The sequence below is a fragment of the Mauremys mutica genome, chromosome 2, assembly GCF_020497125.1.
Source record: "Mauremys mutica isolate MM-2020 ecotype Southern chromosome 2, ASM2049712v1, whole genome shotgun sequence".
Classification (NCBI taxonomy): domain Eukaryota; kingdom Metazoa; phylum Chordata; order Testudines; family Geoemydidae; genus Mauremys; species Mauremys mutica.
In genome coordinates, this window is record NC_059073.1 from 78,308,019 (window position 1) to 78,322,962 (window position 14,944).

The 14,944-nt window shown below is 38.5% G+C and overlaps 1 protein-coding gene across 4 annotated transcripts in view; it reads left to right on the forward strand.

Annotated features, from left to right (window-relative positions):
* LOC123362506 (ras-related protein Rab-10-like) overlaps positions 1 to 11,017 on the forward strand; it is a 52,262-nt gene extending 41,245 nt beyond the window's left edge. The window contains exons 6-7 of one of the 4 annotated variants that reach the window (XM_045002857.1): positions 7,643 to 7,758; positions 9,892 to 11,017. In XM_045002857.1, coding sequence (XP_044858792.1) covers positions 7,643 to 7,758; positions 9,892 to 9,916 — 141 coding nt within the window. In that variant the 3' untranslated portion in view covers positions 9,917 to 11,017. The remainder of the gene's footprint in view (positions 1 to 7,642; positions 7,759 to 9,891) is intronic. The other 3 variants (XM_045002858.1, XR_006576461.1, XR_006576462.1) reach the window with 3 other exon arrangements.
* The last annotated feature ends 3,927 nt before the right edge of the window (positions 11,018 to 14,944 follow it).

Sequence of the window (14,944 nt, forward strand, 5' to 3'; positions counted from 1 at the left end):
GGTTTGAGGATTGATATACAGAGACCTCAGCCTGCTTAGTACCATGGTGTAAACAGCATTAAAAATCCTTTCAACCGTTTATTAAAAATACAGAAAAGAGGGGAAAAACAACATCCCTTGTTCCCTTTCCCTTTAGCTGGAAAGAATTGTTGGACAGTCTCTTGGGTGATATTAAAGATGGTAATTATCCTTTGGGGAAAAGAGAAGAAGTTAGTAGAGATGGGCTGGAACTGTTGCTGCTGCTGCTTTTAAAATCTCATTTCTAGAAGACAAAACAGGACAAACACACACAAAAGGAGAGAGAAAAGAACAAGAAAGATAAAAAATGACAGTTCTGTCTCTGGTATTGACTTTCACTTGCAACCTTACTGCTGGAAATACATAGTGTACCAGAGTATGCAGTCTTGGCTGGCTAAGCCAGACTCTTATTAAACAGAAGGCAAAAGGAGAGAACTTGGAAAGAAAAGAAATCAGGTGGGGAAGGAAAGGGACACATGTTGTGGGGGTGGGGGAAGAGAGAGAGAAAATCTCACATCCCAGGTGGTGCGTGGGATTCAGCTGCAGCTGGTAGAGATGGAAAAATCATCTGAGTCCCTTTCTCTGTCCCAGTCTGGACAGAACATTTCTTGGTTGGGATCAGGATGATGAAGGCCAGGGGTCTCAGGAGATGGTGGGGGTGGCAGCCACGATGGTGAAGTTTGCTGCAGTAGCCAGAGTTCCTCACAAAGTCTCTTTTTTTTCTTCTTTTTTTTTTTAAGGATCCGGAAAGGGAGTGATAGATGGAATAGCCCTTCTGTTCATTATTTTGTCTACCAATTAGGTCTAATTTCTGAAACACCAATTTTAGTTCATTTATTTCCATTGTGACTGGTAAACAGAAGGAGAATCTTAATACAGTCCTTGAATTATCAAAAGAATTACTTTTGCACCTTTTTCAGTCAGCATTTGTTGTTGTAGATTATTATGACATTCCATGAACTTTCACTCACTTTTTACAGTTGCGCTCACAAGTAGGGTAATTCATAGACCTAATTATCACAATAGTGGTGAAACTAATCAGCTCAGAGTCAGACTCCTTCTAAATCAAGGACCAATACTATCATACAACAGTACTAAGCTTATTACTGTCAAAAAAATCATTCACATCAGAAGAACTAACAGTAGGCCTCTTAAGATTTGGCAGAGTGTCTCAAATAGGTTTACTTTAATTTCTTTTGTAACCAAGGAATTTACTGTATGTACTTGAAACACAAAAGGATATTGTTGTTTTAATGCAGTGGTTCCCAAACTTTAACAACCTGTGAACTCCTTTCACTAAAATGTCAAGTCTCGTGAACACCCTTTTAAAAATGAATATTTCCAGGGATTTTCTCCTTTACCTGAGTATAAATTATCAAAACAATAATCTTGGAAATATTAAATTTGTTTTTGTGACATGTTTATTACACACTGTGTATTATTATTATTTATCATTACCATATTTTATTGCATTATGAAAATGGCAACACTCTTCCAAGATCTCACTTTCGTAGCTTGTATCACTTTGAATAAGCCTGTTATAAGACAAGGCTCCTATGTTTCATCAAGGAGTATCAGAGGTGAAACAGCATGAAGGTATTTAAGAAGCCAACTCAAAGAGTTCCTCCTACACAAGCATTCAGGTCTTGAGCACTCCAGGCAAACAACGCACGTGACAACAAAGCTTAAACTTGTTCTTCATAATAATTTTAAAAACAATACTAGCTGCCCATTTACTTTTAAAAACAGCAAAAAATATCCACTTCCCTTTCCATTTCTTATAAGGAGTCTTGAAGGTTAAGTCTCCTCCGTGTCCCATCCTGCTCAGGGTCCCTAGGGACAGCTCTGTCCGCCATTAGGGAGTTTTTCCCCGAGAACCCCCTGTAACATTTTGTGAACCCCCAGGGGTTCACGAACCCCAGTTTGGGAAACACTGTTTTAATGTAATAGACATGTTTGCAGTTGCTGAGACATCTGAAGTTCAAATTACAGGTAAGCAATAACAGTTGTGAAGATTCACTAGCAAATTTATATATCAATATTAAACATATTGAGGATTAAGGGGAACAGTTTTTTAATTCTAGAAACCTTTATTCAAATGCATCTTTGGTTATAAATGAAATGATTTTGATTGTCTCAGTCAGATTAATCCAGGACTCTTGTCTGTGCTGCAAAACAAACACATACATTAGCTAAACTAGTCATTAGCTTTAAAAGCACAAATCCAGCATGGAAAAGGGTAGGGAAACTGAGGTGAATATGTGGAGTTGTTAGAAGAAGATGGCTCATCTCCTGTTCACAGTTTACCTATCATCATGCTGCTTTACTTTCATTAGCACTTAAATATATTCCAACATTATTAGTTTTGTGTGTGATTAAATCAAACAATGATGGTAATTTCAAGCCCAGGAGATAAAAAGATTTGGATATTGATATAGTGGGCCAATGCCTTTGTCATTTATGTTACAAAGGCATGATACTGGCTAGTCTCCCCCATGTTCTCCAGCATGAGGTGTGCAGCTTTTGTACTTTGCTTTCAACTGTGCAGCATACAGAAAAAGCCTTGTGTATTTTCTTTGTTGGCAAGGGGAGAGACCTTTAGGCTTTACTCAAGCACCCAAATGACTTGAAGAGCGTGAAAGCATGATCATATTATGTGAACATGCTATAGTATCACTGACAGAAGGGGGATGAAACATAAAGATTCTGTTTGAGTAGTCAGTATCTTTTATGAATAAAGAATAATAAGGTATGTTAGAATAACAGTGTCTCTGGAATTTTCTTTAAAGTAAGCAGAAAAACTACAAAATAATTAATAACTATAAATACAACTAGCTGCAAAGACAAATATATATTAAGCTCATATTTCTAGGGTGACCAGATGTCCCAATTTTATAGGGACAGTCCCGATTTTGGGGGCTTTTTCTTATACAGGCTCCTATACCGCCCACCCCATTCCTGATTTTTCACACTTGCTAGTCACCCTACATGTTTCTACATAATGTATATTGTGTAGAACTGGAGAGACTTGGCTGCAATGTGTAATGACATTCAACTGTAAGGTTACTTGCATTCATGTTATTTTAAGTATGACTTTAATATATTCACTTATCTTAGAAGATGCTTATTTTCTATACTATAGACATGCTGACAGAGGTCTTAGCATGTTGAGAAAGCTATATGTCAAACATCTGTTTGACTAGAGGTGTGTAAACTTATTAATTTCCACTTTGTGTGTGTGCTTGTGCAAAATGTTTTAATGAGAATTTGCAAATTTGCCAGTGGTAAAATTTCTTCTTTTCTGGAGATGTTTGAAATCCCTGATGGGTTAGCAGGTGCTTCTGTAACATTATTTTGGTCAGTGGTTTACCGTCTTCCAGTGAAATTTGTTTTGTTGATTCAAATAAGGTTCTTCCTCACCTCAGTTTTATTTAGTTTTCCAAATTTAACTGGTAAAGCAGAGTTTACAATAAAAACAAAAATCTGCCTTCTGGTTTCACCAAAATTTTCAGGTACAACAAAATAATTTGCTTGTTCACAAAACAGTGAAACCTGGATGTACTGCTTGAATTTTAACCTCCCTAACTCTGTTGGAGAAGTGAATGTAGTCAGCAATGTGACTAGCAACTGTGTAAAATGGCACCGTGCTGTAATCCACACATCAGGGACAGTGGTACATCTGTTTTATAATAATGAAACATTTATTTACCCATCATAAAATAAGGTAAAGCCCCACACAATGTTCTGGTCCAAAATCGTTCCTCGAGGCACAGGTCTCTGAGTTCCCTTCCCTTTGGCCAGTTTGTCTCTATGGCATTGATCCTCCTGTCCCAGGATACACACAGGAGAAGGGGGTGAAGACTAGATGCACCCCTGCTGGATATAGATAGGCCAGGGAAAGCGTATTATCTCACACCAATCCCACAAAGGAAATCCCTTTTAAGAAGTTCCCTGGGGAAGCCATTAGGGCCAGGTTGCCAGGAAGCAGGTGAGTTATGTGAAGAGCTGATGTAAAAAGCTGCAGAGAGAAATATATTTGCAGGTTCACAGCAACAACTTTTATTGGTCCTACAAAACCCAGGATTTTTGCTAAATATTCTTGAGCTCCATCTGCTGGCACTTTATTAACTAACTATATAATCTCTTCCTGCAACCGGAATGCTGGGGACCTATAATTTGTGCACAGATTCAGGGCTTCCTGGAACTCTGTAAAATTAGAGCAGTTTGTGGTTTGAAGGACTCTCAGGTTGGAGGAAACACTGAAATGTGTTAAAACACATTGAACATTTGTTTTCAAAATTATTCTCACTACACTTGCTAATATAAAAGAGTGGGCCTCATACTTTAAACCATGGCAGCAAGTTACCCTATGTCAGAGTCTACTACATCTTCCTTTGTGTTGTATTTTTATAGCTTGAGGCATATTTTTTGTGCTCACTGGTATCAGATAGTTAAAACAACATTATGTAGACTTTTAAGTTGTGCGCCAGTTGTGAAAATCATTTTACAGTAAGGACTCAATCTTGCAGCTCTCACATGAATTGTCTTATTAAAGTTAACTGATCACCTGAACTCATTACAACTACTCACCTGAGTAACAGAGGCAGGCCATAATTTTGAGAATGGCTAATACATGTTTTTTGTTCAATCCAAACAGCTATTATTAAATGACTTTATATTATTGAAAAAATCTTTAGTGTGAATTAATGTTTCTGACATTATTAGGGCTTATCAGGTATTCTGAAAGTTTGCAGAGGCATGTTTACAAATAACAGCATTTTATTTATTCAGAATTCTTAAAAGTCTGGATTCAGATTTGCCTAAACCTGCTCATTAGACAATGACAGCTGTTTAATAACACTGCTCATGGTTACCAAGTGACCCATCTTGCAATCATGAGTCACACTTTAAACAAAAACAGAAAAAAATACAGTTAGCATTTAGATTTATGCATACTGTCATATGTTGCTCAGTTTAATGGCTGAAGATCAGTCGTCATCCCAAATAGCTTTTGACAAGAATATTATAGTCTCTGTACTTAAGTCCGGTCTTTGTGGATTCTTGGTTATGACATCATATTAACTGGGGGAAGGAGGAAAGAAACTATGTTTAAACTCTCCTTCCCCCCAAATCATCAAAATAAATACCAGGAGCAATTGCCTTTCTCTGAAGAATACAACAAAACCATAAAAAACAATGTTCTTCACTCCCCAAAAATACAATTAACCATCAAAACAAGTTTCTGTATTTAATAAATGTGTATTTACTGAGCAAAAGAACTATCAAAACCGAGCACAATGTTTCTATCCAGGGTTTTCCTCTACTGAAGGTGAGAGTAACATATAAAGCCTGATGATTGGATACCATTTGGATGAAAAGGTATCACTGTATGAACAGTACCTACTGTAACCGTTTCATAATGGTTCTTTTATATTGATTAGGGATGTTTTAGATAATGAAACCTGAAAGATTATATGTTCAATTAATTTAATCTGTACTATATTTAATGAAATGCCCAAAGATATATTAAAACAATGCATTATGATACAGTTTTTAGTTACATGACCACATAGTATTTCCTCATTCTGTGAACAGGACAGACTGTACTCTGGGAGTGAATCAGGGTTGTGTAGTGAATGAGGCTGTTGTCTGTACGGTCCATGCCTCAATTGTTGCACAAGAATGGTGTGGTAAATGAGGAAGGGAACTGAAGAGAAAGGAGAGTCTTGTTGTTAAGGCAGTTGCATGCCATTCTGGAGAACTGGATTCTATCTCTGGCTCTGTGACAGAGTTCCTGTGTGGTGCTGGGCAAGTCACATACAAATTTTCACAGGTGAGCAGTGTGTATTCCTCACTGGGTTCCTTTGGGTACACAGCTTGAGCCACCTGGTCTGATTGTAGATATGCAGTGTGTGCTTACAACTGCAAATGTGGTCATTGGGAGCTCTGCTGTGAACATACGTAGAGTGCTATTAAATGCCATGTACTCTGAAAAAGCAGACCCTGGGCTTCTCAAATTTTCAGACACTCAGTTGCGAATTTGATCATTTTTGCTTTAATCATTGTACATCAGTTCCCCATGTGTCAAATAGGGATAATAATATCCCCTCAGAGTGGTATTGTGAGGATTAATGAATTTATGTTTGTAAAGATCTCAGATACTACAATGACAGAATCTAGAAAAGCCCATGAAGAAATTAATAATTCTGCCACCAGTACAGGATTTGAATGGTATGAAATACCTAATTCATGGGTCTACATATTACATGATTGAATATAAAAAGAAAAGTCAACTGGTGCTCATTCAGGGAGTGCTGCCCTGTACACTGGATGTGGCTGAAGGTCTGATAGAAAAAATAGTATGTGATCCTAGAAATCTGTTGGCCACGGAAAAATGCGGAATTTGCGTTTTTACAGAGAATCCTTAGTTTTTTCATTTTGTGGAAAAAAAAACCCCAACAACAATAGAACCCTGTTTATCCAAGCCCCCATTATCTGGGTCTCCACGTTAACAAAAAAAAGGGCTTGCATCCGACGAAGTGGGTATTCACCCACGAAAGCTCATGCTGCAAAACGTCTGTTAGTCTATAAGGTGCCACAGGATTCTTTGCTGCTTTTAAAAAAAAGGGCTGACAGCCGAACTCCACCGCTCAACATAAAAGTATTGGGCATATGTAAGAAATACAAATTGCAGTTCTATTAATTATATTTTATTATAATGATTGATGGCACTGGTGGGCTTCAAACTTGCTTAAAAATTGTAGATATATCAATAAAACATTGTGTTCAACTAATACCTATATAGTGGCTAGGGAAACTAAAACTGCATTTTAAACATGAAAAAACACCAATTTTTATGGGGGGTTTTAATCAGAGAATTTGGGGCTTTTTATCATGGAAAACTAGGATCCCTGGTGATCATGTAGCTAAAGACCATCATAATGCATACATACAAGGGAGCAGAATAAAGGTTGCAAAGACAGCCTTTATTCTGGTATTTCCTAATTATTGAGTTCTCGACTTTGCAATCTTAACATTCTTTTAATGTTGGGGGTTTTATGTCATTTCCTATGTTTTTAAAAAAAACTTAAACATTGGAAAAACAAAATTTCCATCATGTGAATCCATATTGACCCTGCATATTGGTCTTCAGCAGGGTTGGGATGCTTACGTACGACAGAGTCCTACCAGGTGTCCCTTGAGTTAACTGAGTAACTGGTAGCAGTAGAAGGCTGTTATCTTCTATGAGGACCTGCCCCAGAAAGAGATAAAGACACACTTTGTTTGTGGGTTTTACAGCTGTTTACTGTGAATAGAATGTTGAGACTCAGAAATAATGGATTCAGTTCCAGGTTCTGTAGGGGAGTGTTTTCTAGTAGTTATAAACACTTGTTCCCCCTTTCCCTGTCCACTTCTACTCCTAGCCCATTCCCCTGCTGCCATATTCAGCTCCTGCTGATTCCAACTCCTGTCCCACCCTGCTGAACCATTTTAGCTGAAACTTTAAGAAACCCCAAACCATAAGGCAAATATCCAACATTTAATTTCTTATGCCCTTTGAAATCTAAGTTCATACTCTGTATAGTCTCCCAGTCATGCCTATCAATTGTTCTGCATTTTGCAGGACATTTTTCAGTCATTTTCTGGCCCAGGTCCATGCTTTGAGTTCCATGACGCCTATTCCCTCAAAGAGGTAAAGAGAGATCCCTTTCAACAGCTGGCCTCTGTAGCAAGAAACATGTAAGTATTGCTGCTGGCAGTGGTTCTTAACTAAGAGTACGTAGAGGTCTTCCAGGGGTACATCAACTCATCTAGATATTTGTCTTGTTTTACAGCAGGCTACATAAAAAGCACTAGCGAAGTCAGTACAAAATAAAATTTCATATGGACAACGACTTGTTTATACTGTTCTATATCCTATACACTGAAATGTAAATACAGTATTTATATTCCAATTGATTTATTTTATAATTATATGGTAAAATGAGAAAGCAAGCAATTTTTCAGTAGTAGTGTTGTGACACTTTTTTATTTTTATGTTTGATTTTGTAAGCAAGTAGTTTTTAAGTGAGGTGAAACTTGGGGTACACAAGACACATCAGACTCCTGAAAGGGGAACAGTAGTCTGGAAAGGTTGAGAGCCACTGGCTGCTGGATTCAGAGAGAAAGTGGGGGACTCCTCTTGGATGCATGTATGTCTCTGTGTATCATTGCTTTCTTGGTAAACAAGCCAAGCAGAAAAGGAAAGAATAGTAAGTAGAGACATTGGAAACATTTTTTCTTTATCTGCATAACAAAAGGTCTCATGTTTTTATCTCCTCATTCTGGGTTCAGTGTCCCACCTCTCAGGGACTTAAGATGTTTGCTACAAGTACACTGCATAACTGGTTTTGATTGTTTTTCTTGTCAGTATTAATTGCCCAATTTAATATATCTCATCACATACAGGAAGGGCCTTAGGCCAAAACCTTGTGCTGGGATTATTATCTTCTCTTAACATTAGTAAATAAATGTTTTACTATTGTACAATGCTATTTTGATGGTTTTACTTCTGTTAAGACTGAGTTAATTAAATGCTGGGAATTGCTTGGATTAAAAAAAATTGGCTAGCAAAACTACTGAACTATAATGTATATGCCAAGATAAGTTAACTTCTTTCATAACAATAAAGGGTCTGATTCATTTATTTTTTTAAAGGATACTGAACACCTGCAACTACCATTGACTTCAACTGGATTTGTTGGTGCTCAGCTCATCTGCAAAGCAGGCCCTAAACAAGTCCATTTCATTTACTGAAATATGAGTTTAGGACCTTTGATATCCTGGGCTCAGGTCACCGCTGCTGGAACAGAAAGGAGCAATTGTTATCCCTGGCTCCAGAAAGGCCCTTGTTTCTCCAAGAGAGTTCTCATTGAGGAAGGGTGGGCATGTTTCACACTACTTGTCTCTTGTGGGGTTCTGCTAGTTTAAGTTATTGTTTGGATTCCTTAGCAGCAGAGGATGCACTGAATTGGCACATCCCTGGCTACCCCAGACGCATCCCTGCCTGGAACTGCAGAGCCCCCCTCCATCCCAGTAGGAGTTGTGTGTGCCTTGTGCTGCTGGATCCCTTCCTTTGAGCTGACTTTCCACCAATGAGAGGGATGAGATGAAACAAATCCAGTTTCTCAGAGCTGAGGGAGTTTATAATACTTCCTATTACTGTACAGTAAATTAGGGAAAAATCGGCAAAATAGGTCAATTCATCAGTACCACTGTAAGGATCTCTGAAGATTGGGGTTTTAGAGCATAAAATCCATTTCTACTTTTAAATTAAATGTGAAAATGAGTACCGATATTTGTGCACATCACAAAACTACCATACCATTTGTCATAGCAAAATCTGATGCTTATTTTAAAGTCCTAGATGACACTAGGGCTAAATTGCTCACGAGGGAAAGCTTTACTTATGCAAGCAGTCAGTAGCACTACCTACATGAGTATGTACCACTCCAGTGAGCAGAGATTTACAGGATAAGCTCATGACTTGTGATGTCTTCTCAGAAGACCATACATGCCCACCCTTAGGATCTTTCAGGACTCAGAAAAGAGGCTAGAGCTAAGTATAGTATGAGAATGTCCTATCAGCCTGTCACTTCCATGGGCACTAGACTCATCCAATTTATTAGAAAACTCCCTAAAATGTCCAGCCTTTCATTTGACTCTTCAGAGCTAGAAATATATTCAGTGACACACTAAAATGTTTTATAAAGCTAAAATATATGATGGGCTGCCTTATGAGTCCACTCATGGAGAAGAATATTCAAGCATCTATGTTAATGCAGTGCAGCTGCATTCGTCTTAATGCCATGTTCATTTTAATTTGTTTTGCAGAATTCCTGCGTATTGTGTGACTTAGATGTGGTGGATCTAAATGAAAGTAAGAAAAAGAGAACTTGCTGCCAATTGTGAAATGTCACCTGCACTTCTGTCTGTCTTCAGAAAATGTTCACTATTTCATAGGAATACACAAAGGTGTTAAAATGAATTTGATTATTTAGGCAATTTCTGTATGTTACAGAAATCTTGCTGCTGTAAGTATTGACATTTACAATGCTACGGTACTGTATATACATGAATGTTCTATTTCCTAGTTTTTAAAGTGAAGTTAAATCAATTATTTGCATTTAGGACCTTTTATGACCAGCACAGTGGGACTATTCATATATGCCAGTGTTTGCAGGAATGGGACCTAATGTACAATCCTTCTCTTGTTGAAGTTAATAACCTGCCTTCATTTTTTTTGTCTGTCTCTTCACATAGTGAACCCTACAACAAGGGCCCCTCAGACATGCAACCCTCTGATCTAAATGACCAATTTAAAATATTCCCAAGGTTTCCAATACAGTCTGAATTAAGTTTAAATTAGAGACATCATCAATTAAATTAGAGACCATAACTGAGATTCTGCCGTGTCCTTGGGTGGTCACTTAACATACGTTTCTGGATGGTTTTGGGGTGGGTTTTTTTTTTTGAGGTGGGGGGGGAATTGGTTGTGTTTTTGTTTTTTTCCAGTGGAAAGAGTTTGTATTGTTTTGTAATACCAGTGCAAAACGAGGTGTAACAGGACCAAAAGAGAAAAGAAAAACTTATCTAATGTACATACATTATACAGACAGACTTTAGAATGAAGAAAAAAACAGAAGTTGATAAATACATGTCTTTACACTAATGTAATGTTACACACCGTGTGTAGAACACCAAATAATCAATGATTATTATTTACTGGACTCTCAATGCTAAGAAAAAGACTTCATCGTGTTACACATGGATGTATGCATCCTCTTAATTTGTACATCAGAACAATGGAATGTTTCCAGTGGTCAATAGATTGCTGATAAGAAGTTTATAGTTTTGTAAAATAATTGTAATGGAATATTTTCAGTATGTTAAAGTTTTCTAATGTTCTTATCAATTTGTTCCTTTATACTAGATGATCTGAGTATTAATAAAAGCATATTCAGTGGTAATTAAGTTTTTGTGGCCTTTTAATCTATACACTATCACTTTCTCGCAGTATAAATACATTGAAAATCTGATTCCTGCTCTAAGTAGAACCCAGTTTTGTACTGGTATTATAGCACTGACTTCAGTGGAGTAACTCCTGATATATACAAGTATAAGAAGAACAGAATCAGATCCTTTGTGTTTTTTTTAATTAAGAACAACCACTTCACACACACACAAATCAAATAAAGAATATTAAGCTGAGGGAGTGCTGTTGATTTGTTCTGATTTGGTTAATTATAATGATTTTTGGCATGGGAGTTATGTATCCCCAGTTGATTGTTAATTTAATTGGTTCTACCATGTCTTTATGAATGAATGTTTTGCCAAATTCTGCTGTCAGTTACAGCAGTAAAAATCCAGAGTAATTCAGTTGATTTGTTGTTCTGGGTTATCACTGGTCTAAGTGAGAACAGAATTTGGACAAGAAATTGTAAACAAAGAAATGGGGCCAAAATCTGCTCTGGTTACACCAATGAGCAGTGGATCTGCACAGGTGTAACTGAGGGCCAAATTTGGTCTATACCAAACACATTTCTATATCTTAATTAAGATTTAGAACATGGGTACTTTCTTTTACTGGTTACTCTAGATCATTTTATCCTCTGTTAAAAGAGGGTGACAATCACTGTCTACATTAGGGAGAAACAATTCTTTCCTTAGTTCCCCAGTACACAGTTGGAATCTGCCCAGTGCTTCATCCCACCTGGGGTACTGGCCAGATCAACACTATGGTATGGAAGGGGTGTGAATTCTTCCTGCTTCTTCAGGGTGATATTTTTCACCTGCTGGTAATAGGATGGAGCAATCCCTCCTCTTAGGTAAGTACTGTTGCAGCCCTGGTAAAGCTCCCCCTGCTGGACACTCACTAGGCTGCTCTATTTGGGTCCCACCATGATGGACCCTTGTGTTTTTATGCTTCGCTTGGTCTGAGAAGGATGCAACATGGTTTCTTTGACCTCTCTGTTAGAAAAGGGACTTTGAGGTCCAGCTGTCCTAGGTGCCCAGTGCTGTTCCCCGCAAGACACCCCTGTAGCTTAAGCACATTTGTTCCCAGAGCTCCAACCTGTGAATACTTTGGTTTACAGTTTACCTCTCCAGGCACATGATAGTTGAAGCACATAACACATAGACTTTGGAAAGATTTCTAACACAATAGCTCTTTATTTTAGATAGCACAAGAGAAAAGTTGTTTGTCTGATCAAAACAATAAAACAGATGTATGCGTTTTTCTACCACAGTTTCCTCACCATCATTGAACATTCTTTGGGATTTGGAGAGAGTTCTCTGGGATGTCCAGGATCATCCTTCCTGTACATGGCTTCTTCTTGCATCATGGAGTCAGTCATTCTCACTCACTATGCTATTTCTTCCCACCCCCTCTAGCCAGCCCAGCTTCTTTTGGAAGGAAAACGTCCCCTCTGCTACAAAACTGGACCCCTTTGTTCCTTTATTTTGTCTCAAGCCTCATTAGTCTTTTTAAAGTCCTGCTCTGTCACTTTTTTCTCCTGCTTGGGGATTTTCCATTCTCCACTCCCCTCCCAGATAAACTTGACTGAACAGGTTTTCCAGCTCAGACACCCTCTTTAGCATATCCATTGTTCAGCCAGAGTCCAGATGCTAAGATTAATGACTTCTTTTGTTCTATTGCTTCTTGATAGGATGGGTGAAACATGTTAGGGACCCTGTCAGCCCATAGTTGCCTCACTACACATTGAAGCATTCATTCAATGATATAGCAATTACAAATTCTGGTTAATTTTATGAAAGTTGTACCTGAACTGATTCCCTGGATTATCACAGATACTATGATTGTTTCAGGACCATGTACAAAGAAATGATGCACCAAGGGAAGAAGGTTCCCATACTCAAGTCTTCCAACTCCAACACCATCCAAAGACCAGGGGCAATTCAACCCTGTTCATTGGGAACACTTTATTCTTTGCACTGTTATTAGATATGACAAGACAAAAAGGAAGACATGGTCCTGCTGGGATTGTCATCTAAACAGAAATCATAGAACTGGCACAAGAATTACTCAGTGACTCAAAGGATAATATTTTGGAGTATATCTTTATTTGCTTTTAAATTATGTTTTCCTTCCAAGGTTGGGTGAGTGACGGTATCATTGATGCAAATTAGCATTGGTGGGGTTTGTGGAATAAATTAGTTTTAAGGAGGGATTTGAATGGAGAAAGGGGTGTCAGACACTGTCTTAGGTTGTTCAAAGCATAAAGGACAACATGGAAGAAGGCAAGGTGTGCCCACATTATTCCCACAGATCCCTCTATGGCAGTGGTTCTCAACTTTTATGGGCTCAGGACCCATTTGTAAATGTTTATTGTTGCAACCCAGTAAATAGTCTTGGGGCAGAGACCCGGCATGGTTTTGATTGCATCTTGCTTGGCATTCACCCCACAGTGGTGGCTCCTGCAGCTTCTGTGCTGTCGGGCTGACTGGGCTTGGCTCTCTGCTCCAAGAATTGCAACCTCCAAGATTGCAGCGCCACTCAGGTTTGGCCCCGCCCTCCTGACTGGACCAAATTTGTGGGAGTGGAGTTGTGACCCAACTCATGGGGTTGCAGTGCCACTCACTCAAATTTGGCCTACCCGGACTCCTGTCATCAAGATGACTGGACCAAACCTGAGTGGCATTGAGACCCCAGAAGTTGCAGTGCCTGGAGCAGGAAGGTAAGCCCAACCAGCCCTATGGGACAGGAGCTGCCATGCGACCCTTTGAAACATTCTGGCAAATTGATTTTGGGTCCTGATCTATAGATTGAGAAATCCTGCTCTATGGCACCTTGTATGAGCAAAAGTTACAGTGCTGAGGTGGAGCCAGGCTATCATTCAGATGAATTTTACTAAGAAGATAAGAAAAGTATTCTCTTTCAAAGCACCAGAACCACCAGATATCACATAGTCCCAGAACTTTAATGTACAATTTCAGGCCCATTTCATTTGTGTATGGCCCCGCAGACAAGATTTAGCCACAAAAGGATCAAGCACTTCATTAAAATCCCTAGAAATTACAATAGGGATATCGGGTTCTCATGTAATTTAGTAAAGTCTATGAAGGTTTTGGGATCGAACGTTAGGTCCATACATATTACAATGATTAGTTCAGATACATTTGTGTTTACTTTCAGGATTAAAAATCTGCCCTGATTATCTGAAATTGACTCAGAGAATGTTACAGATGCCAGTGCTTTGTAGAAGATTATGGCTACCCCTCTAGATGTGAATGACAAGCAGCAAGACACTGTTTCTTCTACCCAGTCATGTTCTACATTAACAGTCCTATCTGTGGTCAAGTGTGTCTCCAGCAAAAGCACTACATCTGCCTTTGTTCTCTTTAATAATGAGTACACTTGTTTTCTTTTAATTGGAGTGTTGAGTCTCTTTACATTCCAGGAAATAAAATTGAAATTCATGACCAACATTTTTCTCATATGTGATCTTACAAATGAGGGGAATGGAATATTTGTGTCACTTGCTCTATTGTATCCCACCCTGCTCCCTTCACGCAATGCCATGAGAGCAGGGACACAGATTTTGGATTACCTTGCCAGATGCTCGGCACTTGTCAGATTGCTACCAAATAAGGTAGATGCAGGAGACTTGGGGGAAGGCATCAACTTTAGATGCAGCCACCTAGTGAGGCTTGCTGTAAATCAGTCATGTCATTTTTCTGACTATGAAGATCAGGAGAGAGAAAAGGGAAAGAAAGATGGGTTGGGCAAGATAATGGGAACGGGACACACGAGAACCAAATAGAATATAACAAAAAGGAAAAAACAAAATAATTTACAGGAATGTATGAACATTCATGTACTTGGCAACGCATGTTGAAAGAACATCTCTAATTATGCATAGCTAAA